The 27,557-nt window shown below is 40.5% G+C and overlaps 1 protein-coding gene across 3 annotated transcripts in view; it reads right to left on the bottom strand.

Moving 5' to 3' along the window:
- Nucleotides 1–27,557, bottom strand: part of ST3GAL6 (ST3 beta-galactoside alpha-2,3-sialyltransferase 6) — a 124,281-nt gene that overhangs the window by 54,203 nt on the left and 42,521 nt on the right. For 2 of the 3 annotated variants that reach the window (XM_063448840.1, XM_063448851.1), the window contains exons 3-5: nucleotides 18,307–18,434; nucleotides 4,420–4,519; nucleotides 607–672 (exon numbers count right to left, since the gene is read on the bottom strand). In XM_063448840.1, coding sequence (XP_063304910.1) covers nucleotides 607–672; nucleotides 4,420–4,519; nucleotides 18,307–18,352 — 212 coding nt within the window. In that variant the 5' untranslated portion in view covers nucleotides 18,353–18,434. Of the gene's footprint in view, nucleotides 1–606; nucleotides 673–4,419; nucleotides 4,520–13,268; nucleotides 13,376–18,306; nucleotides 18,435–27,557 lie in introns of all 3 variants that reach the window. The other variant, XM_063448858.1, reaches the window with a different exon arrangement.

Raw genomic sequence — 27,557 nt, 5'->3', positions numbered from 1 at the left:
TGTTCCTTACGAAAATCGAACCAGATAGCAAATATTTAGTCTCGCAGCATCAACCTCAAGGATCTCATTAATCACTAGTAAAGGTAATTTCAATTTACTTTATTGTTTTCTCATTAAAATTTATAAAGTTAAAAACCTTATAAACCTGCATTAAGTAGAAATAAAAAGCTAAATGTACGTACATTTATTTTTTTTTTTTAAAACCCCCTCCTTTCTAAAAAATATTCTGCATTTGCGCGAAAACTGGTGGGCGGTAAGGAATTTTTTTCAACCAAAAAGATGCATTAGTGGGCGGTAGGTAGAAAAAGGTTGACTACCACTGCTTTAGATCATCATATTTAATAAGATTTAAAAAAAATAAACACAGATTAGCATGATACTCTGCATTTCATTTTAAAATGAATGGATCTGGCAACTGTATAATCAGTGTTTAACCCCTTAAGGACCAAACTTCTGGAATAAAAGGGAATCATGACGTGTCACACACGTCATGTGTCCTTAAGGGGTTAAGGCTGATATGGTTAATTGAATTCACACCTGCCACATGATTTACTCTCACGTCCTGAACACTGTCATTAGAATGGAATTTCATAGAATGAAACTTACTTCAGTATTAACCGAAATTTTTCATTGTAGCAAGTCTTGAATTCTTTCAAAGAGTCTGTTGGTAATCTATATAACATAGAAATAATCAAAATACATTACTAGGCAACATTAGGGAGGAAACAAACAAAAAAAACATTTAGATAAATAATTGATTATCTTAACAGAAAACCAGAAATAAAGCAGATTGAATACTTTTAGAAGGTGTGCATTGGTGGGTGGTCCAAAGGAAGAATAGTAATGAGAGGGTGGGCCTGCCTCGTCCAGGAATAGACACTTCAAAAAGGGGTGCTGTAATCCTGACTGGGAGCCGCTTTGACCAACCCCACTCACCGCAGTCTATGTGCAGTGAAATCCTGAATTTCTCTACCACTTGCTAAATGTCTTAACTTGACACTTTGCGTGGCACTGACTGGTGCTTTAAAGGTACACGTTAACAACTTCATCTTATTGGAGCTGTTCTAGTGCCTGCAGTCCTGCCCCCTATCCTACTAACCAAAATTCTATATTAAACTAATTAGAAGGCTTGGAAATGCATGTTGTGCAGGAATGACCCAGGAATCACTTCTAGTGGCTATCTGAGGAGTGTCCACTGGAGGCAGTGGCGTACATACCGGGGTCGCGACTGCGACCGTGCCCGGCCCACCAGGGGGCCCGGCCGCTCTGCGACCCGGTATGTACCCAGTGTGGCCAGCCTCTTCACCTGGGGGGCCCCAGGAGCCGGCCACCTCAGGGCCCCCCCGAGGCTGGCCCTGGTGTCACCCGCGCAAGGGAGCATTGTCCCCTGAGTGCTTCCTCTTCAGCTCCCTCGTGCATCGCACTGATGCCGGAGCCGGAAGATGACGTCATACTCCGGCATCAGTAAGCGGCGCATGAGGGAGCTGAAGAGGAAGCACTCAGTGGAGAAAGCTCCCTCGCGCGCCCGCAGGACCGGCCGCCGGACAGCCCCACTGGACCCCAGGGAATACCCTCAGCTCTCCCAAAGGTAAGGCTGGGGGATTACATTTAAAAAAAAAAACGTATGTGTGTGTTAGAGTTAGAGTGTGTGTTAGAGTTAGAGTGTGTGTTAGAGTTAGAGTGTGTGTTAGAGTTAGAGTGTGTTACTGAGTGCGTGTTACTGAGTGCGTGTTACTGAGTGCGTGTTACTGAGTGCGTGTTACTGAGTGCGTGTTACTGAGTGCGTGTTACTGAGTGCGTGTTACTGAGTGCGTGTTACTGAGTGCGTGTTACTGAGTGCGTGTTACTGAGTGCGTGTTACTGAGTGCGTGTTACTGAGTGCGTGTTACTGAGTGCGTGTTACTGAGTGCGTGTTACTGAGTGCGTGTTACTGAGTGCGTGTTACTGAGTGCGTGTTACTGAGTGCGTGTTACTGAGTGCGTGTTACTGAGTGCGTGTTACTGAGTGCGTGTTACTGAGTGCGTGTTACTGAGTGCGTGTTACTGAGTGCGTGTTACTGAGTGCGTGTTACTGAGTGCGTGTTACTGAGTGCGTGTTACTGAGTGCGTGTTACTGAGTGCGTGTTACTGAGTGCGTGTTACTGAGTGCGTGTTACTGAGTGCGTGTTACTGAGTGCGTGTTACTGAGTGCGTGTTACTGAGTGCGTGTTACTGAGTGCGTGTTACTGAGTGCGTGTTACTGAGTGCGTGTTACTGAGTGCGTTTGTGTTCGCCTGTTTGGTGTGTGTTTTGTAAGAGAGTGGATGTGTGTATGTCAGTGAGTGTGTATGTGTGTATGTATATCTGTCACTGAGTGTGTGTGCGTGTCTTCAGCACTTACCTTTCTCCAGCGCCGGACTCCCTTGGCGCTGGGGATCCCTCCTTTCACAGTGAGAATCGCGGAAGCTCCTCTAGCAGCTGTCAATGAGACAGCCACTAGAGGCTGGATTAACCCTCAGTGAAACATAGCAGTTTCTCTGAAACTGCTATGTTTTCAGCTGCAGGGTTAAAACTAGAGAGACCTGGCACCCAGACCACTTCATTGAGCTGATGTGATCTGGGTGTCTGTAGGTGTCCTTTAAGTGTATGTGTATCTGCATGTACTGGCGTACATACCGCAGTCGCACGGATCAGTTTTCGCACCGGGGCCCTGTGGGTTGTGAGTACGCCACTGACTGGGGGTGTCCTTAGGGAGAAATGTAAACACTGCCTTTTCTCTTTTTACTGCAAAAAGCATGGACTGACTATACTCACCAGAACAACTATATTAAGATGTAGTAGTTCTGGTGACTATAGGGTCCCCTTTAAAGCCATGCCTTTCAAGCCCTGTGGGTATTAGAACCAGGAATCTTACTTCCCGACTCAAATATAATGATTCTCTATGTTAGAATTGTAGACGCATCGCCCATCCTGAAGGTATTGCAGCCAGAGACTCGGCGCTGGAGAAAAGATTAGTTATTAGATTAAATTTGTAGCTTTTTTTGCCCACGTTTTCTTATTTTTACATATGGTGGGGGAGGGGTTAATTGTAAGGAGCATCAGGGTTGTAACGCTAGGAATACAGATATGAATGCCCAATGCTAGAGTGTCACTGTAAAGAAAATGCCTCCAGCACGTTACCTTGACAATGTTGTAATCTATTTCGGACTGCATAACCTGGTCTAACCTCAACGTCAAAGAAATGAATCCCTTTGGGGCTAATTTAAGATTTCATCCATTCCACGTTGCAATGATAACCAGTAAAATTGGTCTGAGTAATAATAGCATCTAATTTCAAAGGATAAAAAAATAAAATAAAATAAAATTACCTGTGCTCTTCCCAAATCCCTATGCATATTTAAACAAATTGAGATTATTTAGTTTCTCCAATGACCATGAGAGACTTTAGCCCACCTGCCATGTCAAGGCAGACCTCTTAGGTGGGTCCTAAACTAACCTTTCACTTTGCTTCCTTGAGCTTCTGGCAAAGATATTTCTAATGAGACAAAGGGGTATTTTTATTTTTATATACACCCCTATATACTTATTAACCCTTAATAAGGAACACATGGGATGGGCGGCAGCATTGTAACATAGCTGTGTGATACAAAAATGAATACAAATACAAAAAAAACAAGTCCTGCGCTCAAACTCCCATCACTCCTGCTCTGCAGCAATGACCATAGTACACATTATCCCCAATACATACAGTAAAACCAAAGGAAAAAAGTTACATGTGCTCTTCCCAAATCCCTATGCATATTTAAACAAATGGAGGTTATTTAGTTTATCCAATGGCCATGAGAGACTTAAGCCCACCGGCCACGTCAAGTCAAACCTCTAAGGTGGCTCCTACACTAATCTTTCATTGGAGAAACTAACTAAACTGACGTGGCAGGTGGGCTAAAGTGTCTCATGGCTATTGGAGAAACTAAATGACCTCCATTTGTTTAAATATGCACAGGGATTTGGGAAGAGCGCGGGTAACTTTTTCTCTTTGGTTTTTACTGTATGTATTGGGGCTGATGAGTACTATTGTCATTGCTGCTGCCCAGGAGTGATGGGAGTTTGAGCGCAGGACTTTTTTTGTATTTATTTATAAAGGATGTACTTGAAAATCAGGGATTACCTCAAAATACACCTGGGCTATTAACCCTTTAGGAACCAATGGTATTCTTCTTGACATCAATAGTATTCTTGACATCAAGTGCTATGAAATCATGAAATGTGATGTTTATTTTATATCAGCAGCTCTAAAAAAACACCTAGGTAGGAAAAGCCCTGTTGTAAAAAGAGTCTTAAAGGACAAGGTTACTGTGACGCAAGCGGCCACTGGACCTGGAGGGCTTCTAGTGTTCCACTAATCCAAGTTTGCCAAAAACAAGTGTAATTAGAAACTTACGTAGAAACTGTTTTCTTTTGGACGAAGATATGCAGCATAAAATGAAGCAAGGCAGCAAAAACTATACCAACGAACAGAAACTTTCTCATAACAATCAGACCTGAAAAAAATAAAAATGAGAAGCCGTTTACACATAAATTTGTGTTGTCATTGAGTGTAGAAAAAGTCTAGATAGAACAATGGGTGAGGCATTCCCTGATCATTATTAGGAGACATAGCAGGGTGTTAAAGTATCTTAGCAGGGTGTTAATAGAAAACCGCATAGCAAATGAACCAAGGGGCTTGGACACAATCTTGCGCATATACATTAACCGCCTCAATGAATTATAATTTATTATGTATAACATTACTCTGTAAATGGGACAGATTCCAGGTAACTAACGGGTTATTTTCCATTCGTTCTGAAATAGGATTGGAGCACTGAAACTTTATACCCAAACCTCGAAACATTTAATCTTCTAAAAGTGTAAAAAACAGTACACAAACAAAATCACAGAGAAGAGGGAGGTGGGGGGACGACAATAAAAACAAAAACATACATAATACAGATATTTTACCCTGGTCACGATTATGGTTCATATATGCGAAATAAAGAAAAATTATAAACTCTGCTAATTTGGCTTAAATCGCCAAGCCAGTTTTAAACAGATTACAATTTGTGATTTAGTTAATAAAGACTAGTGCAATTAGTTCATACCCATACCCAATTTTTTTGCAATCAGTTCATACCCATACACATACACAACTAGTGCAATTAGTTCATACCCATACCCATTTTTTTTTGCAATTGTGACAACAATGAATATTAGGCATGTCTGGTTCTTTGTTTTATGAGAAAACTTGGTAATGAATGGGGAGACATTTTGCAATAAGCATGTTGAAAGCATAATAAAACAATTTGCAAACAACTAGCTCTGTATACAGGTTAAAACAAAGGCCCAGGTTCTTCCCCCCTGGGCGTGTGCTAACACATTATTACGCTCTGGGAAGAACATTGGAAATGCGCTTATGATCCAAATTATATACCGGAAAACTGTCACCTACACCACTTATAAATGGTTTTAAACTCATAAATGATGTATCAAAAATGTCCTACAGGGCATGCTTTTACAATCAAGGCAATTGTTTTAAAACACTTCTGATTTGACATGCACAAAATGATTTGTTTCATAGGAGTAGCATTCAGAGGCGTGAGATATAAAACCTGCACATATATTAAAGCCCCTTCTCTTCCCATCCCAGAATGATCAGTTCTCTCAAAATGAGTGAAATAGCCAAAAGGGGCAGGATAAACATACAAATCTTGTGACAAGTAGTAAATATGGCTCCTTCCACCAAGAGACAGATTTGATGGCTTTTTAGACAGACCACTTTCATTCTGCTGCCTCCATTACATCAAGGATGTTCTATTGCACAATGTTACGTAGTAGAGACTGCATTAACCAAAAGGGCAAATGTCCAGTTCTTGTGCTCCTTTGCAATGCACTGGAAAACAGAAATATTCCAAATGCCCAGATGTACTTGGCGTTGAAAGTATCAGTGATGCCATGTGACGTGAGTCAGCAGTAGGAGAATAAAGGGTGTATAGAGGAGCATAGGTTGAACTTTCTCTGATAAAGAAATATGTCTTTTTCATATACACTTAACACTATTAGCAGTTATTTTGTCGGGATAAATAAATAAGCTCAGAAAACATGTTTGTTTATTTTATGCTTGTACATTTGATCCTGGTTAAGCCAATAGAGTGCATGTCGGGTAAAGTAAATATGTCCTTGTTCCAATTTGGGGTTTGCTTTCTAATTACATGTAGGGACAATCAAACACGCCTGAGGAAATCCAGCAGCACTACTATAATATTCAAGGCCCTTGTCAAGTGAAAATAAGACATAAGTCCCTCCTTGTTTAATGCTTAGGTACACCATTAGTAAATTAGTCTGAGATACAATATATTGAAAGCGTTTCAATCCAATAAACCTTTATAGGAGAATAGCCAACTCATAAATGGAATGTTTGAGTAATATTGGCGTTTCATTAAGATGCGTTTCCTTAGGTGTTTATCTGACTGAGTCAGGCTCATCTTGTTTCTACTTCTTTTACAAATATAGAATCCATTCGGTATGTTAAAGAGGAACAGTCAGTATGGAGAGTTTAGGGGATTTTTTTTGTGTGGACATTTTATTTTTCTAAAATTCCCTGTAGTAAGGCACAGTCAGGTCATTTCGTGTAAATTAACTGTTCAGTGCAATGACACGTGTTTGGCTCTATTGTAGGAATGAATAAAATTTGTTTATTTAACTGTGAGTTAAAGAACTAAGGTTCAAGGAAGTGAGGGTTCTACTGTAAATACTAATTGTATTAACATTAATTTACATTTGTGTACTAAGACTGGCTTGCAAACCATTATGGCTACAATGGTGTTACCATGCTCTTTTAAAAAAAATGTATTTGTTTGATATACTTAACATAACATCTTGGGGTAGAAAGCGTGATCTTCTCCATTTCTTTTTATCCATTTTATTATGTATTTCCATCATAATAAGGTTTGACAAGGTTTGGCTTTTAGAGATGCCTTTGCCTCCAAGTTTACCTCTGAACTAACTGTGTAATCTCTATGGGGTACATGAGAGCATTCACTGGTTTCCTCCATTCACAATGTTGTATTGTAATACACCAATGACCAGATGATGGCACAGAACCACTGGTGCATGAATACAAAAGACTGAGAATAGTCCGTAATAAAACATTTTGGAGGAGGGGAAAGAACAAGATCTACCCCCCCCACTAGATACAGATGTATTGTCTGAGAACTCTATACACAATTACACCACTGATTCAACGCTAGTTTGACAGACCGATGTAATTACAGAGAAGGATTAGACTACTGATGGCTTTCCAGCTGTTAAATTAGTAGATACAGTTTCACAATAGAGAGTTCGTTTGAGCTTCTTCACACCTTCTTCAGAGACTATATGGAATTGCTCTGTTTGTTCGCTATATAAATACACAGACTGAGAGTCTGGAATCAAAGTTTGCATCCAACATCTCATACTCACTAGTAATTAGGATTTCCACAAGACTCCAGTTTCGTACGAGCACCTGGTTGGGGGAACACGAAACTGCTGTACAATATAGGTAATACATTTCTAGATAAACCAATTGCTATTAGCAGAGAGGATCTTAAAGTAAATTGTAACGTGCCCTCGTCATGTGCATCAATAAAGATACATCCACCTCCAAGGATGGCCGGAGCATGGGGCACGGTCTGGTGTTCCCCAAAAAAAAAAGAAAGAAAACCAGAGGGAGATAGTGGGTGCGCACGATATTACAGACATAAGCCAGTAAATTTACTACCAGAATTATTTATTAAAGTTTAGTATTTACCTGAAGCTTTTCAATGAGAAACCAACTTTGGAAAAAGAAAATGTTTTATTTAGTAAGCAGTTGTGGCACGGCATATTTAGGGTACACAAAGTAGGTGATTGAGTCAATATAATGTGATTAACATAACAGTTAAAACTGCCTCAGGCTGGGAATTATTGTACCTGCCAGAGAACAGCTGTTGCCTTGCCGTATGGAAACTGTATGGAAACTCTCGGTCTATTCTAAAGAAAAAGAGCCAGTAGAAATGACAAACACAAATTTGGAAACCCCTCCCACTCCCCCCATATATTTTTCTTATTATTTTTTTATATAAATAAAAACATGACGTGAGCCAGAGGGCAAGCTACGCTATAATATTAACTTTGTTACTATATTGCAATTAACCATCCTCTGTCTCGTAACAAGGGTCCATTGAGTGCAATGGCAAGCAGTGCTTAAATTATGCTGCAGACTATACCTCATATTACAAACAATTCACAGCATCAGCAGTACAACGTTAGTCGTCACTGGTTTTAAAAAAAAAAAAAAAAAAAAGTCCTCTGCTAAAGGTCACTCTGCTTGATGGAACGTGGTCATTGTAACATACTGTAACAGACCTCCCAATCTTCCTGCGTTTGGTAGGGTCTTGTGAATTTGGAGTCCTGTCTTATTGTACAGAGTTTGTTCCCTAGTGCTCCTGAGAACTTGAAGAAATATGTCTCAATTAGCATATCATTAGACATTGGATAAACTCAGGGTACTCTGCCCATGCTCTGAGTGCTTCAGGAAAGTATTGAGTATGGGCTACTCTGAGTGGGGCCGGCCAGAGCATCTGTCAGCCAGCCAGTCGCAAGTCCCTTACACCGCATGTTGGAAATTATGGTGTAATGTCACTTAAAGGACCACTCTAGGCACCCAGACCACTTCAGCTTAATGCTTAATCCTCTAGGATTAACCCTTTTTTTTTAATAAACATAGCAGTTTCAGAGAAACTGCTATATTTATAATAGGGTTAATCCAGCCTCCAAATCCTCTAGTGGCTGTCTCACTGACAGCCGCTAGAGGCGCTTGCGTGTTTCTCACTGTGAAAAGCACAGTGAGAGCACGCAAGCGTCCATAGGAAAGCATTGTAAATGTTTTCCTATGAGAACGGCTGAATGCGCGCGCAGCTCTTGCCGCACATGCGCATTCAGACGAAAGGGAGGATCGGAGGTGGAGAGGAGGAGGAGAGCTCCCGCCCGGCGCTGGAATAAAGGTAAGTTTTAACCCTTTACTCATCCCAGAGCCCGGCGGGAGGGGGTCCCTGAGGGTGGGGGCACCCTCAGGGAACTATAGTGGTCCTTTAAAACAGCAATGGAAGAGCAACATGGATGGGAACTGTTATGTTTTACCTGGATATCTACAACACTAAACTAAAAACAAAATAGAAACTGAAATTGGAGGCCAGTCCCAAAACAGCATAAATGTACACAAAATACACCAATACTATATTGGGATAGTATACCAATTCCAACCACCATGACCACTTGTGCTTTTAGAAGTGGTCATTGTGGCAGGAGTTATTTGCACTCTGGCACATGTGACTTAGGCAGCCCAGAACTCTAATTTGACTTCCTAAAAAGCACGCAACCAAAATAATTTAGAACAAAAAAAAAGTATCTTTTACATTTTACACACCAACAATACAACAATATAGAGCTCCTAGAAAAGAGGGACAGTGGGATTTGGATCTTAAACACTAACACTTGGGAGGTATATATAACTCCTCAAAGTACTACACATGGGCACTATCCAAAAACGGACTTCACACGAACTCCGAAAAATTACCTTTAATATGAGACTAAACAGAAATGCAGCACTCTTTATTCTTGGAAATGTTAGAGCTATATAGCAAAATAATTTTGAGTTGATCTCAATCAACTGTTATTCTACAAGAGCACTTCATTTCCTGAACTAGTGAAATACAAATCATTGGATTTTATTTTTAGAAGATACATTAAATCTACTGCTTTTATTATTATTATTGCCATTTATATAGCACTAACAGATTCCGTAGCGCTTTACAATATTATGAGAGGGGGGATTTAACTATAAATAGGACAATTACAAAAAACTTACAGGAACGATAGTTTGGAGAGGACCCGGTTCAAACTAGCTTACATTCTATAGCTAAACTGATACTTTAGGCCCCAGATATTTAGCAGATACATATTGTGTATTCACTTTATTTATTGCAAGTTTCACTATGAACTATGTGCACTTTACTCCATAATCAATCATTCCCAAATCAACAAACATAATATTTGGAATCCTGTAGGTAAAAATCAGAACTTTCATAAGTCCTGTTATAGTAAAGTAACAAACTTAAAAAAATAAATAAATAAAAATACCCAAATAGTGAACCAAGGACACCAGTTAATGAATAATTCCCAAACTAGCCTTGCAGTCAAACAAAATGTCCCAATGCGTATTCATACAGAATTCAAATTCTAATCCAGACATCCAAAATGTAAACGATGCAGACAAGCCAGACAGGTACAGCATTACAAAGCCACAAAGTTTGTTATAATAAGCACTCTATCATGAAAGCTACAGAACTTAAAAGGGACAATATAGTTGTTCTGGTGTCTATAGTCTGGCCTTGCAGGCTTTTCTTTTTCTTTTCTTCATAAACAAGGTAGTGTTTACATTACTGCCTTGTCACTCAGTCGGCCACTAGAGGTGCATTCTGGGTCTGTGCTGCACAGTGTCATCCACACTCTGCATGGAGACACTGAACGCTTCCCATAGAGATGCGCTGATTCAATGCATCTCTATGAGGAGATGCTGACTGGAGAAGCACAGCTTTTGCAGCGCATGTGCATTAATAGCCCAATGCTTTCCTGTGGGAAAGTATTGGATTGGCTGAGATTGTCAAATTGGATTATCTCAGCCAGGAGGTAGAGCGGGGTGGAGCCAGCTGCGGTAAGAACGTTGTGGCACTGAAAAGTTGATAAGCAAGCTACATTTTTAAAGTAAGCAGTGGGGGGCCGATGACCTAAACTTTCCAAAAGTATAGTACTTTTAAAACTATAGTGTCAGAAATACACATTTGTATTACTAACACTATAGTGTAAGTGGCTACACAAACACTGGGTAAATACATACACATTATATATATTTATATTATTTTTAAACCTGCAAAATAAGGCACCGGATGAAGCTCTCCTCGCTGGTTTTCACACCCCAGCTTCCTGCTCCATAGTCCAATCAAATGCTTTGATTGGACAGTTCTCACAATCTCCAAGCGTATGCGTGCTCTGAGATGGTGAGGATGGTATATTTATTCCTCATTCTCGGGTCCTCTACCAGCGGCCTGGGAGTCTGAGGGTTCTGCGCAGTATCTTAGCTGTTCCTAAAGTTGTGACTGAGATCGCTGTCCAAAGAACTGCACTCTTCTAGACAGCGATCTCAGATGTCCCACCTGGAGTCTGTTGAAGCCACTCCCCCCAACTTGGGAGTCACAGATACAACACGTGCTCCTGTCAGCTGGGACTACTACTGCCTTTTCACTTGTGTTGTTGTTTTTTCCGGGCTGCCTAAGTCAAATGTGACAGCGATATACATCTCAAGCTGAAACGCTGCTCATACAGATTTCTTCCCAGATGACCACTTCTCAAGTGGTTGGAGTAACACTTTAATACATTACACTAATTCAGGGGTAGACAACCTTTGGCACCCCAGATGTTGTGGACTACAACCCCCATAATGCTGGCAAAGAATCATGGGAGGTGTAGTCCACAACATCTGGAGTGTCAAAGGTTGCCTATGCCTGCCCTAATTTATTCATACATTTAGGAGAACCATAACTTCCCAAATCTTTAAATATTGTTTCCTTATATGTTATATTTCACAAATATGCGTTTGTTAGATCGGAAAAATAAAATGACATGTAGAAATCAACACTACTTTATTGTGGAACTGAGAAAATCTATCTTGGGCCCCTGCCATCTGCACTTGCTATAGGGAGAACAGAGACGGGGAAGCAGAAATCAACAGTTCCGTTTCTCCAAAAAACAGAAATGCGCCTCACTGAACTGGATTGTGATATTCATTCTAAATTGTTACTGTACATTGAAGAGAAGATAGAAAAACATATGAAAAAGAAGGTTAACACATGCTATACATGATTTTCAAAGTTTAATTCATTGAGATGTGTGCGCTTAGGTATGTTGCAAGGCCATCCATTTTATGTGTTTTCTTCATCCTGGGGAGCGGGTGGACTTGCTGCATATGTTCATAGTTAAATAATGCAGTGCACTAGATCTGTTCCCTGCATATTTCTATGATTAAAACTCCCTCTAGTTCTGACAGTGTTGTTGTTTCTGTTACTCATGATCTCAGCCACGGACTTTCTTTTTATCAAGAAATTTCAATGCCCTGCATTCCTTTGAATCCATATCGAATTCTTTTAGCAAGCATAACGAACACTGTATTCTTTGCAGAATACTGCCGGTTCGATGTGTGCACGGCAAATAACTTTGCAAGTAAAAGCAAACCCTATACAAAAATGTTCGTTCTTGTTATGAGATAAGACATCTGAAGAGGGTGTGTTCTATAATGATCCACAATTCTCACACTTGCAATTTTTATGCGAGGCTCTTCATTAGCAGCCACTTCAGTATATGAACAGACCAACCAATCTGCAATTAGAAGCACAGCTAACTGAATTGTGCTTTAGTGCTAAGCACATGCAGCAGTTATTGAATTACAACCTTGTCATGTTTTACAGGCTGGCTCAGCGTTATGGCAATTTAAAGAACAGCTGGAGGGCCACATTTCAGTCAGTCATTTGTCAAGTGACTTGGACTCCAAGTTTTGAGTATAAGTCATTTTCATGTGATTACAGCTCTCAAAAAATTGAGAGTGCAATATTATATATATATATATATATATATATATATATATATATATAGATTCCAATAGAAATCGCACTTTAACAGTGCTCTCACTACTGCAAGGGATTCTGTATAAAGTGGAATTATGAGGCAAAAATGTGGTTCTACATAAAAATCATTATACTATTATGCAATATACATTATTAAAATACGATAATTTCCCCATAGATCAGAACACGGATCTACTTAAAATCATCATAAGGGAACTAGATGATTTATTGACTGAAAAGTTGTGAGACCCAAAAACTTAAAATTGCAAAACACAGGAAATATGACTGAATTGAAGATGTATTTATATATTTTTGTACAAGTAGCAAATGGTCAAAATTGTGTAAGCAGTCATTCAGTTCAACATTTAGAGTTACGTAAGCCCCAGTCAGAAATCTAAGGATTGCGATCTCACAATTCACTCAGGTCCAAGAGCATATAAAATAATCTAAATTACTGAAATAATAGTTATAGCGTATAAAAGATGCCAAGATTAGAAGGAAAAAAAAAGGTTCCAGAGACTTTGAAGCAGACAATTAGGTGAACCAGTTAACGAGCCTTTACCTGTGACTTTGCTCTGTGACTCAGCTCCTCCCATTCTTTACCACTTTACCAATGCGAATACTTGAGTGATAGATGTATGGATCTAAATTTATTTACTCGAAAAAGGTCTGACAGTGAAAGAAAACAAGGGGACGTCATCCAAAAATTCCTTACATTAGAACAACTGCATGAAGCTGCATGAAGTAGTTATGGTGTTTAGATGTCATCCTTTAAATCGATGAGATTTAACGGTTTTGTGCTACCAGCGAGAGCAAAAAACCAAAAGCCCTCATTAACAAATCTCTCCAGAAAACTAATTACAGTGTGCACTAAACCCACTAATGTGTGTGTGGCAAGAGATGTGGTTTTGGCGAGGGCATGCCCAAACAGTACTTTGTTAAAATGTACATCTGTTACAGCTAGGAAACCACAGCTGTAACAAAATAAAGCAAGCCCTTCCATGGCAACCTTAACCCCTTAAGGACCAAACTTCTGTAATAAAAGGGAATCATGACGTGTCACACATGTCATGTGTCCGTAAGGGGTTAAAGGGACACTGTAGTCACTATAATTGTAATCACTATTGTGTATTACTAAATTGGTTATAGCCTGCATTCACTGTAGAACAGTTTAACACTAAATTGGGGCTCCCTGCCCACCCACAGTGCAGCCCCTGCTGGAGGTCTGGCTAAGGCAGAGATTACACACTACCTTGAAGTCATATGCTTCATACAGTCAGTTGGAGCTCTGATTGGCTAAAGGCAGTCAGCTGACACACTCAGCCAATCACAGCTGCCCATTGTTGCTAAAGCTAATACTTTATCATTGGCCAAAGCAGCACAGATTAAGATTAAAACATAAAAAACATCTAAAACAGTTTAATGCTGAATGAAATGAAGGCACAAGGCTGACTGATACAATGCCTGCAGTGTCCCTTTAGTTTAAATGGATATTGTAAGCACTCTAACCATCTCATCCCAGTGAACTGGATATAGTGGCTGGGGACCCCTGGAACTGTCCCTCCATTCACTGTTAAACCACTTTTGAGCAGTTTAATACTGACTGAGGGTCCCTGGCCACCCAAAGCCCTGCACCTAATTTGGGCATGACTATGGCAGAAATTACACACTTTCTTTGTAGCCATACCAATTCATACCTGAATGGGCACTGTGATAGGCTGATTGCAGTCAGCTGACACTTTCAGCCAATCACTGCCACCCATTGCTACTCAGCCTAATGCTAGCTTCCTCATTAACCAAGCAGCACAGTGGAGATGGGCTGTGAAGACTCTGGTTTAGCATTGAAACATTAAAGGACCACTATAGTGCCAGGAAAATAAACTTGTTTGTGAAAATTACAGTGAGAAACGCGGAAGTGCCTCTAGCGGCTGTCAATGAGAGCCACTAGAGCAGGCTTTCCCAAACTCCGGCCCTCCAGATGTTGCTGAACTACAACTCCCATGATTCTATGAATTAAATAGATAGGCTGAGAATCATGGGAGCTGTAGTTCAGCAACATCTGGAGGGCCGGAGTTTGGGGAAGCCTGCTCTAGAGGCTGGATTAACCCATATGTAAACATTGCAGTTTCCCTGAAACTGCTATGTTTACAGAAGGCAGGGTTAACCCTAGATGGACCTGGCACCCAGACCACTTCATTGAGCTGAAGTGGTCTGGGTGCCTGTAGTGGTCCTCTAATGATGAAATTAAGATTGGCTCCAGGGGACTCCAGACACTAGAACCACTTGAGATGAAGCAATTACAGTGTTTACAGCGACCCGTTAAAGGAACACCCTAAAAACTATAGCCATCATTGTTCAAAAAGGTGCTCCCCCTGTCCTGCTTGTCTTTATTCATTGTCTTTGATCCTTGCAAAAACCACTATAGCATTTTTGTATTAATATTTATTTTGCTCTATAAGAACACGCTTTCCAGTAGTAATTCCAACAAACATGGTCACCAAAGCCAAATTGAAGGTACAAACTAACCCTGGATATAATTCCCTAAAAACACTTCCGCTGATATAAATGCTAGCAGGGTTTAGCCTGTGGGTATATATTAGCAGGTAGCCCTTTAGGGGTTGTACCAGACTTTAGGTATTATTGATGAAGTATTTGTGGGCTTGTTTTGGCTTATCATTACAAAGTGCTGTTTGTGTGCAAAGAGGTCCACTGACAGCAGTGCTTTGATTAGCACTATACCACAAAACATTGCCCTCACAGTCACACAAAAGCTACCGATGGCCATATAAAAAGCAATGCCACCCAGCATATTAAACAGTAAAGCAAGAAGCGGGAACATGACATAGTATTATATCCCTTCTCTTTATATATGCACAAACAGCGACCAGCGTGAAAATGAGTCTCGGAAGAGTAGAGAGCCCTCACTGGCGGGTTACACATCCAATGCAATAGAGACTGGCTCAAGCAGAGTTAAATTGCTGGAGAATCCCCCAATTTCCCGATAAATCCGCACGGCCCAGGTTTAGGAGTTGTACTTTAACCGTCTTCGTTCCACAGCAGAAATCTGACATCTGTGTCACCACTCCCAAAAGCCCCAACTTTGTTCATTGACTTATTCAGCACTGCTATAGTCACATGGCTGCGACACTTCCTAGTCTGAGATCACCGCATTAGCCACTTTAGTATATTTTATAGTTGTATTCATTTTGCATAAACATTTAACACAATATCTTAACAGCGCATTAAACAAAACAAATGCTGGCAGCAGCCTGGATTGCAATTTTTAAAGCAATATCTCCATCAAAACTATGGTCACCTGAAGTGCTTATGTTGGAGTAATGCCCACTTGAACAGAAATGAATTAGACATGCACACCTTTCTTTGTTGATCTGTCACACTGTGACCTTTAAAAGATCTGAGAGATAAGGAAAATGACATGACATAACCGCATAAAATGAAATTATACCCGCCAAGTAAAAATAAGTCAACCGGGGGTCAAGCTCAAGAACAAGCTCAATTCATTTCAAGGTTCTCTCTACCTCTATTTCATATTATGTGTTATTATGGCAGGCAAATCTCTGGGCTCAGGATACATATGCTTATTTGTGATAGCAAAAAAAATAACTATTACGGTAACTGTCAACAGGTAGTGAAACAAACTATTAGAATTGCCTGCAGACCAAATTAAAAAAATAAAATAGATTTTGAAAACACTATTTGTTTCCACTTGGTTACTCCTAACTAGTCCTACGCGCTTCGTTCCAGAACTGGAACTTCCTCAGGGTCTTCGTAAAAATAAAATTACAAGATTAAAGAATGCAGTGTAACAATAATAATGGCCTGCATTGTGAGTGCAATATCTCAGCGTGTTATTTGAAACATTTTAAAAAGGATACTACACTATGTTATTTTGTTTTTCCAATATTCTTTTAGGTTTACAGCTGTATCCCATTTTTCCATACTGTTTAAGCTACAATAAAAGCCATGATGCAGTTTCACATTTCTAATTTAATATTTTTGTATAATCTTTTAACATTTCTTTATAAAATATTAAAATATCAAAAACTAGATCATATATAGAACTATATCTATATATTTTTGAAAATAGTTAATCATTTGAAAAATTCATATCCAAAAATATTAAACATGACCCAGAAGCAATCATGCACTACACAGCGAGAATGGGGGCACCGCCATCCAAAATCTTTTGTGTACGGGCAATCTTTTATTCATTCTCTTACACTGATAAATGTCATTATAGCGGGTGAGATCTTGGCTAAACCATAACAATTATTTAGAATCTACTATTATTTTGCCAAGCTAAGATGAGTGATCCTGGAGCAACGTAAACTGTTACTTCTTAATAGATGCCATGCAGAACACAGAATGTTTGCTCTTGCTACAGAAACCAAATATATTTCAGCTGCCAATGCAAATAATGGAATTGGAGTTTCATGTGTACTAATCTTTTGCAATAATATAAATATCAGGGTCTGCAATTCAACCTTTGTTCAGTACTTCTTGAGTTTATTAAATACAAGGTACAGACTGCATATCAAAATGATAGATATGCGTCTCTAAAAACGATATATCTATCAAAATGATATATCCGTCATTCTTTAGGTCAATATTTTCCCATCTGATTCTTTTCTACACACTGACCTGCCTGCCTTTTGCACATATGGAAGACAACATGTTTTTGAACATGAAAGAGAAAAAATATGGAACCCAAATAATTTCAGTTGCGGTAGCTACAGTGGTTTTCTGGATTCAACTGAAAACTGTTCTGGAACTGATCATCATGTGGAGTAAGAAAGTAGTGCTAATAGAGAGTACTTAAAACATGAAACAGCGCAAAGAAATCCAGAAAAGATGAGCAATGCTCGACACAAGCAACAGCTACTTTAAACATAATACTTAATAGTAAAATATATTAACATGGCTTCATGGAATAAGGACTTAATTTCCCAGTAGCTGGGCAAATCATAACATAAGAGGATTATAACTGCTCAATAACAGCCATACCACCATCGCACAACTTGGGTCACAGCTTTGTAGAAGCATATGGCTGTGGTTCAGCTTTCTTTCCAGAGAGGAGAGTGTCTGTCTGATATTGTGCATGCTACAGTTATGTGTATGGTGCAGGGTACCCTTTGCACCTTTAAGTTTGCAATAATACAACGGTTTTGGTGCTTAGAGTGACACTTAAAAAGGGGCACTGTAGTCGCCAAGCTCACGTCATTTGGATGAAGTGGTCTGGGTGCAGTGGCCCTGCAAAATAAATCACTGCATTTTTTTTTTTTTTTTTAAGACGCTTCAATGTTGACACTGCAGGGTAAAATCCACCCGTAGCGGCTGTCATACTGATAGCCACTAGAGGCATTTCCACATCATGGACAGTGGAAAACTCATTCAATATAATTATTTCCAATGACATTGTGACAGGTAAGAGATGAGAAGTGCTATGGGAAAAATTTAAGTAAAATGTTAGTTTCATTATATACGCTATTGTATTGCCAACAGTATAGTGTCCCTTGTTTTTATATATACTAACTATCCCTGATAAAATTATAGAGTTTTCTAACCTGCCTTGTGCTCACCTTGATACATGGTAAATCGTTCCTGGGGCATCATTGAAGACACCATCTGAAGTCATCAAATATTCGTGGTAATATGCGGGAGATGCATCTCAGAGGTGAAAAACACATTGAACTGACCCATTAAGCACCTGTAAGTGAAAGAATGATATTGCTATTATAAACACACCTTCAATCACCAAAAATTACAAAAAAGATATACTATATACAAATGCCCGATGGTCCGCAATAGCCATGGGCTGTGGTCGACAGGGTAGATCAAAGGGAAGATGCACTGTGATTTCACAGGCCAGTAAGGAGGCCAAAAATCTCTCATCGGCCCACTGGCATATCAATGCGGAGAGTGGAGGTAGAGGAAAGGTCTGAGCATTGCAGTGGTTACCACGACAACGCTCTGACACAGCACAGTGCTGGAGCTTGCAATTATCTCTGCGGAGGAGCTGCAGGCTAGAGACACTCGCTACCACCGGACCACAGAACATGCAAAGTTCACTCTCCCTTGCCAACGATAAGAAGGGCAAGAGAATAAAAAGTTTTGTTTGTTTTTTAATAAAAATCATTTAAAAAAAAAATATGTATATATACATATTTGCTCCCATCCCCCCCCCCCCCACATACACAGATGCCCTATACCTCCAACAGATTCACATACTGCACCACTCACACTTATACATGTAACACTTACAATACATCCCCTACACACCCTAGATCCTTTATAGGTCTTACATCTCTTATACATGCCCTACACACACGCGCAATAAGTGCCCTAAACATGCGCACTACGTCCAGGCAGTGATGTATTTTAGATTTGTGCTGCCCTACGCATAACGGAACTTAGGCACCCCCTAATTTGAATTTGCCCCACTCCTTTCCATCAAGGCCACACCTCTTCCCGTTGAAGACTAACACTCACACACACTCTCACACTCAGACACACACACTCACTGACAAGACTAACACACTTTGGCTGAAATACACGCACTCACAGACACAGTAGGCGTGCGTGTGATGTCACGCGGGAGACGCACGCGCAAGTTCTGGGGTCACAGGCCAATCAGATTTGTAAAGGGCTTATTTAAACGCATTACTACTTCCCCTCATTGCCCTATCGTGGTTTCCCTTAGTGGTTGTCCGAGAGTGTGTTCCTGAGCGTTTATTTCTTCTTATTGACTTTGGCCTGTATGCTGGTATCCCTGACTTTTGGCTATCCCTTATCGTTGTGTCCCATTCTGTGTCCCCGACCTCAGCAAGTATTCTGACTATTCTTTGGTACGTTAAGGCTTTGCATATTACTCTGCTCATTATATTTATGCTGAAGGAACAGCCTATTTCTCTGCAACACGTCCTTTTCAAAATGCTCTGCTTAGTGGGGGCATTTGGTTTATATTACATATCACTCAATTATTTTCACTGCCCCTCATTCAGGAACACTTTTTTTCTCGAATTGCTGTTCACAAGCCGTCTGGTGGTTCTCTTTGTTCTAGCTGTGTATTGGGACATTAAATTTGTTGTCTGGGAAGGATATAGGCTGCTAATGTGGCATTCGGGTATCATGGCTCATGTTCTTGGTGCGCGATTAGGGTTTGTATTGGCACTGTTTGGGGAGAGGGGTTTGCAGGGGTTTATGTCATAGGTGTGTATCTTCTGTCTATTTCATTTGCTTTCATATAAATACATTTTGGAGTTACATTTGTCAGGTTCTGATTCATCTGCAGGACTCAGTAGTTACCTGTTTATTTTATACACAGTGTATCTATTAATTTGTTATGTTAAGAATTGTGTTAAGTTACTATCAGGGGCTTGGCTTATCTACTTTTTCAGTTGGCTTTTGTTTTCCAGTTATTGTTGGCCATCAACTGGCCTTGTAGGCCCTAATTTCCTGGCATAATTCAGTTTAATTGACCATTCCTTTTACAGGTATATGCGGACTCCATTCAGGCCACATGCAAGCTCATTTAGCCTCTACACATACATATGGTATCACTATGGGGGGGGGGGGGCTCACCCTGGTATTTCACCAGGACAATCTGCGTTCGTTCTTATGTTGTCAGCCACTCACGTCTGTTACTCAAGATTCTCATAACTTCATTCCATTCCGATCTGCTAATTTCATCATACTTACTTGCATCCACACTTCAGTTTCATAATACATATGTGGTACCCTGATACTTTACTCTTGCTCCTACCTCTAGATTATTCTGTGTTTATTATTCAGCCTGCCTCACAATAACAGGAGGCTCTCCCATTCAATATCCTGCTCCTTTTGTCTATTGTGCAAGATATATATTTCTTAATTTTTATTTTGTCATTAGTATTATTGTTTTAGGTCTTAGCTCATTTGTATTATTTATCATATATGTTAGCCATACAATTATGTTACATTTCAGTCCCTTCATTAGGCTTGGTTGAACTGGATTTAATGTTCTTATCTTTTATTCGATTCGAGGAACAGGTTGCCCTAGCTGATTCCCTAACCTCACCACAGAGGTTTTCCCCCACCACCCCACATCATAGTTAGCGCCTCGATGGACCCGACCATGGGTGATTAGATAAAGGCCTCACCTGTCACGGCCAATCGTTTTAAACTTTGTACTGTCACTGAGAGATCTACACCCCACCACTGCGTTTGGGGTTTCCACCCCTCAACCCCAAGTGGGCAGCACTTTCCAGGGTGCGGCAAAAAACACTGCCCTCAAATGCCCAGGCAAATACCTTGTCAGTCTTGTTTTATGAGAGCCCAAGAGCTGGCCACCTTTGGGCCCTTGAGAGGCAGGCAGCCACTTCGGTTCCAGGCGGATGGCGAAGGAGCGCTGAACTGTGAGCTCTCCCTGCTCCGTTCCCTCGCGCACCCCGCAGTGATGCCGGTAGCCGGAATATGACGTCACTCTGGCTCCCGGCATGACTCTGTGACGCACAAGGGAGATGAGCAGGGATCATTGCTCCCTCGATACTAGTTTAGTGACCCGGTCCGCCTCCCTTCCTGCACGCCCGCCTGCTTCTGCCCAGCAGCCCCAACAGCAAGCCCAGCAGCCCCACTGGACCCCAGGTAAAAAAAAAAAAAATCCACCCAACTCTCCCAAAGGTAGGGAGGCTGGATGGATTTATATTAAATAATAAAAAAAAATTGTTGTGGGAAAATATGTGTGTGTGTGTTTGTCAGTGAATGTGTGTGTGTGTGTGTGTATATATATATGTCGGTGTGTCGGTTAGTGAATGCGTGTCTGTGAGTGTGTGCGTATATCTGTCCGTGTCTGAGTGTGTGTGTGTCTGTCAGTGAATCTGTATAAGTCTGTCACAGTGTGTGTTTGTCAGTAATTGTGGGTGGGTGGGTGTCTGTCAGTGTGTGTCCTACTAACTACCCATCACTGTACAAAGATTTCTATGTTACCTATTCATATTTGTAAATAGTTATAGAAGCATGTGGGGAGTTAACACAACACGAAACACCGCTCGTTGGAGCAAAGCTCCTATCACACACTTGTAGGATATGCCCGTATAACATTTGTGAGCCCTCTCGGGTGGGATATGCCAAATTAGCTTCTTCTCATGAGCAATAGCCTGGGAAGGCAAGACCCTACTAATTATCCAATTTTCATGAGTACATACCAAAACGAATTGTATAAAGTGAACGAATTAGGCTATAGAGTCTGTGTTGTATGTGGGTTTTACAGGAGTGTACACTTCATTGCATGTATGTTACTCGTGACAAAGAGAGATGGGGTCACCAAGGAAGCAATGGAAGGATGTGTAACCCCCATTGCCTTTCTTTATCCCCTTTTCCTTTCTGTATCCCAGACAGATATACAATAAAAACTGTCAAGTTGAGAAACAAAAAAACAAGCAGAATCACACTCAGCAAACCCCACTAATCACATTCAGCAACCGCCACACAACAAAATTTAGCCAATCCACGCAGGCAATTACACTCAGCCAACCACACATACACCTTACTCACATCAGACGTTCATATCCCAACACATATTCCACTCAAACACAGAAGAGCTTTGTGATACATTCATGCACTCTGCACAGCACTGAGATGTACTGCTGGGGAGCTCTGTGATATACTCATTCATACCACAAATTTATGTGAGTTTTATGAACATGTTAGACGAATTAAAAAATTGTAGACCGGATTTTGTTTTCCTTCCGCTTTTGGGGAAATGAAAGTGGCAGTGGAGGGGATATAAAAGTAGCTATTCCTTGTGTTTGTTATGTTTGTGTCTTTGTTCTTTATTTATATTATCAATTTTGATTAATAAAACCATCTTGTCGGTGTACTATACAATTCAAGTGGTTTAGTGTATTTGCCAGCATCAAATGCAGTTTTGTAGCAACAGACTAAGTCGAGAGATGAAATGGTTTACATTTCTGAGACTTTGCCATCTACAAGGAACGTGGGAATAGCAAAAGGTGAAATAAGGGATATATATTTAGAAATGGGCAAGCAGCCATTTTGTGCAAGCTGGCAGGATTCCAAAATGTGAGACGGAAACTTCTTATTCCTAAACAATGTTTTTAGAAACAGAAAATGGAGAACAGATTGCTAATCCTGGTGCAAATTAGAGGTATTTTTTCTCAAACACAAAATGGACAACTTTTTGCTTTAAAAAAAGCTCCTGCCTAACCAAAACGTTGTCCACTCTGTATAAGAAAAGTTTTTTGTTTTTTTTTAAAAACATACATTTTTTACTTACCGTAAATTTCTTTTTCCTGAAGATTAGAGGCAGTGCTTTACCAATGGGATTTGTAATCTGGAGGGAAAAAACAGGCAGGCAATTCTCCAAATTTGTTAACACCCTCCCCCTAATTGAATCCTTTCCTTTAAATCCAAACTCACCTTAAACAACCCCAGAAAATACACAAGCCAAGTACCTGCAAATCTTTGAGTTTATTAGAAAAAAAAAAAAAGGGGGGGGGGGGGGGGGAATATAGCACTGCCTCTAATCTTCAGGAAAAATAAATTTACGGTGAGTAAAAATTTATGTTTTTCCCTTCATATTTGAGGCAGTGCTTTACCAATGGGATATGACAAAGCAATTCCTAAGGGCGGGATTTATTTCACCACTGCTTGAAGCACCTTACGCCCAAAAGCTGCATCTTCTGAGGCCAGTATGTCTAACCTGTAATGTTTCGAGAATGTATGCAGTGAAGACCAAGTAGCCGCTGAATAAATCTGAGAAGGTGTAGCTGCCGCTCGCAGAGCCCAGGATGTAGATATAGCTCTAGTTGAATGGGCCTTTATGGGGCCTGTAATTTCCGCGCCACTTGTGGAATAAGCCAAAAGAATACACTCCTTCAGCCATCTAGCCAGCGAACTCTTTGAAGCCTTCATAACCCTTCCTTGTGCCATTGACCAAGACAAAAATACTGTTATCCCTCCTAAAGGATTCAGTAGATTTAAGATATTGCATAAGACATCTCTTCACATCTAGGCAGTGAAATTTTCTTTCCAAGGTATTAGAAGGATTTTGACAAAACGTAGGCAAAATAACTTCTTGGTTGATGTTAGAAGAAGTCAGAACCTTAGGGATAAACGAGGGGTCGAGCTTTAAAACCACCTTGTCTTGGTGAAAAACCAAAAACGGAAAATTCGCCAGAAGAGCTTGGATTTCACCCACTCTCTTGGCTGATGTGACTGTCACCAAAAATACGGTTTTTAACGATAATATCTTCAGAGACGCCTCCTCTATCGGTTCAAAGGGTGGCTCACAAAGAGCGGATAAGACTAAATGGGTGGACAGGTTTCCCTGATGTTGGGAACCAAATGGGTCAGAGCCCTGAAGAAACTTGATATCAGAATGTGTGAGGCTAAACATCTGAAAGAAAAGAAACTGATCGCAGAAACCTGTAATTTTAATGAAGCTGGCTTTAAACCCTGTGCAAATCAGATCTGAAGGAATTTGAGAATCTTCTGGATGGAGGCTGAAACAGGATTCACTTTAAACCTACAACACCACTGACAAAATTTCTTCCAAATCCTGGAGTAAATTTTAGACGTAGATTCTTTGTTAGTAGCTAATACAATTTTTATAACCTCAGCATCTAGACCTTTACTCTCTAAAATCTGGAGTTCCGATACCAAGTCGTCAACTGGAATCTCTGAATGGTTGGAAGAGGCACCATGGCGTGTTCTAAAATTTCTTCTGATAGAGGAAGTTTCCAAAAAGTGGCCCCTGGTACATTTAGAAGAACCGAAAACCAACTTCGCCTTGGCCACCAGGGAAGGATTATGATAATCCTTACTCTTTCCAACTTGATCTTTTGAAGCACTCTGGGAATAAGAACTACTGGTGGGAAGATATATGCAAGGTTGAACTTCCATGGCACTGACAGAGCATCTATGATATCTGGATTGTCTGCAGGGTTCAGAGATGCAAAACGTCTTGTCTTCCTGTTTGTCCTGGAGGCCATAAGGTCTATTTCTGGACAACTGAAGCGGACTGTAATAAGCTTGAAAATTCTGCACGAAAGGGACCAATCTGTTTGCTTCAAGTGATGACGGCTCAGGGCGTCTGCTAATACGTTGAATTTTCCTAAAATGTGAACCGCTGAGATTGATCGAAGGTGAACTTCTGACCATAGCATGATCTTTGAACATAGACTTCCCAACTTTGTTGATCTTGTACCTCTTTGTTTGTTCAAAAATGCCACTGTCGTTCGATTTTCTGAACGTATCTGAATATGCTGATCTTTTATCAGGAACTGAAATGCCAAGAGAGCCATCCACACGGCCTTCAATTCCTTGAAATTTGAGGAAGTTCTCGCATCCTTTTCTTGCCAACACCCTTGCTTATTTGGGTCTCCCAAATGGCCCCCCAGCCTTGTGCCGAGGCGTCTGTAGTTATTATTCTGAAGGACTTCATTTGGAATGAAAGACCTGCTTGCAGGAATCGAGATGAGGTCCACCAATGAAGACTCCTCAACGTTAGATTGTTGAATTTCATGAGCCCGTCCAGGCCGTCTGTCTGTCGATTCCAGACTTGTAGAATGTTTCTCTGAAGAGGCTTCATTCTGGCTTTTGCCCAACCGACTGCAGGGATCGAAGCTGTAAAAAGACCCAGTAAACTCATTGCTTCTCTGACTGAAAAAAACACCTTTTTCCTTGAGCTTCTGAATTGATTGTGTAATCTTTAGCTTCTTCTCTTCTGGCAGGAAAATCTTCATAGCGATTTTGTCCAAAATTAGACCTAAGAACTGAATCCTTTGAACCGGCACCAATTCCGACTTGCTGAAATTTATTAGCCAGCCATGCGTTTGAAGAGCTTGGAGAGCTGTACAAAGGTCTAATTTTAGTTGTTCTTGTGACTCTGCAATCAAAAGCCAGTCGTCCAAATAAGGCATGACATAAATCCCCAAGCCTCTTAGGTATGCTGAGATGACTACTAGCATCTTTGTGAATACCCTGGGTGCAGATGACAGGCCAAATGGCAGGGCCTTGAATTGGTAATGCCTGGTTACCGATTGGATGCAGATCGCAAATCCTTTTGCTGGATTCTGCTATGGGCACGTAAAGATAGGCGTCTTGTAAATCCAGAGACGCAAACCAATTTCTTGGTTGAATAAGAAGTGTAGCTGATTTTATTGTTTCCATCCGGAACTTATTTTTTATAATACACCTGTTTACGGCTTTTAGGTCTAATATGGGTCTGAAAGAGCCATCTGGTTTTGGCACCAAAAATAGCCTTGAATAAGTGCCTTGATGTCTTTCTCTTAGAGGAACCTCTTCCACAACTCTTTTCTGTAGGAGTCTTGATACTTCTTGCATCACAGTTTTCTCTGTTTCTGGAGAATGAACCTTGGAACATAAGAACATATTCTTTGGGGTATTTGACAGTTCCAGAGCGTACCCGCACTTTATTACTGAGAGAACCCAGCGATCTGATGTCGTCCTTTCCCAGTGATTTAGAAAGTGCATCAACCTTCCTCCCACTGGCCTGGCGTCACAACATTTTATTTCTCTTGTCAGTGAATCTTTCTTTCTTCCTATAATCGAAAACCCTCTTTTGTTGACCCCTGTAGTTGTTCCTGCGAAAGGAACTGCTAAATGAGGGATGAGTCCCTGATTTACGGTTCCAAAACTGTTTCTTATGGGATTCAGGCAAAGCCTTCTTGCCTTCCTTCATTTGTTTTAAAAGATCATCCAATTTAGAGCCGAATAGTCTTCCAGATTCAAAAGGTAAGTCACATAAGGAATGTTTTGATGCTGCGTCAGCTGACCAGTTCCTAAGCCAAAGTGCTCTTCTAGCTACTGTCGTAAGACCCAAATTCTTAGCAGATAGTTTCAGACTTTCTGAAGAAGCATCTACCAAAAAATCTGCCGACATTTTGATATTTTTTTAACAGCTTTACTGGATCTTCCTTAGATTCTCCTGCATAAACCTTCTCTAGTTCTTCTAGCCAATGTTTTTGGGCTTTAGCCACGGATGTTCCTGCAATAAGAGCTTTTGCTTGGGCCACTGAGGAGACAAACATCTTCTTTAAGGAAGAGTCCATGCGCTTTTAACCATGACATCCCTTAGCCCACTCGAGTCCCCAATAGGTAACGTAGTTTTCTTTCCTATTTGTGCAATAGGAACGTCCACAACAGGGACTCTATCCAACTGGCAGTCCTGGTCCGCTTCTATGGAAAAAAGTGTTTTAAAATGTTTTGAAATAAAAGGTTTGTGGCTTGGGAACTTCCATTCTCTTAAAACCAACTCCTTAAGCTGTGGGTGTAAAGGGAAAAACTTTAGTCTTTTTTTCCCTGACACCCCATTCTCCAAAATGCTCTGCACTTCCTTTATTAGTTTCCCAATGGCTTCTTCTGGAAATGCAAATTCCTCATCCGATGAATCACTACCGGAATCCTCACCAGAATCAGAAGCACAAGTACCTGAGCTTGTATCTGAATCTTCCCATGATCTCAGTCTTTTATTTGAATGCTTTACTATCTGTAAATCCTAGGCAGCCGAAGCCTGGGCTGTCTGTATAGCTGCCGACTGCATATCCACAAACGTTTGCTGCATACTCTGCTGTAACCAGCTGAGAAATGTGGACATTTCAGATTTTTTCACTTCCTCTGAAGCTTCTTTAGAACATAGCGAGCAAAGCTTCTTTTTATAACCATCTGGCATAGGTTGGCAACATACAGAGCAACTTAAATGCTTGGTTTTCGATGTACATTTCCTCTTTTCTGATGATTTATCCGGAATCTCAGGATTAGACATACTGAGGAAAGAAAAGAAAGGGAAAAAATAAAATTAAAATTGAAT

This window comes from Pelobates fuscus, chromosome 1 (assembly GCF_036172605.1).
Source record: "Pelobates fuscus isolate aPelFus1 chromosome 1, aPelFus1.pri, whole genome shotgun sequence".
NCBI lineage: Eukaryota > Metazoa > Chordata > Amphibia > Anura > Pelobatidae > Pelobates > Pelobates fuscus.
This window is presented reverse-complemented; position numbering and strand designations above follow the sequence as displayed.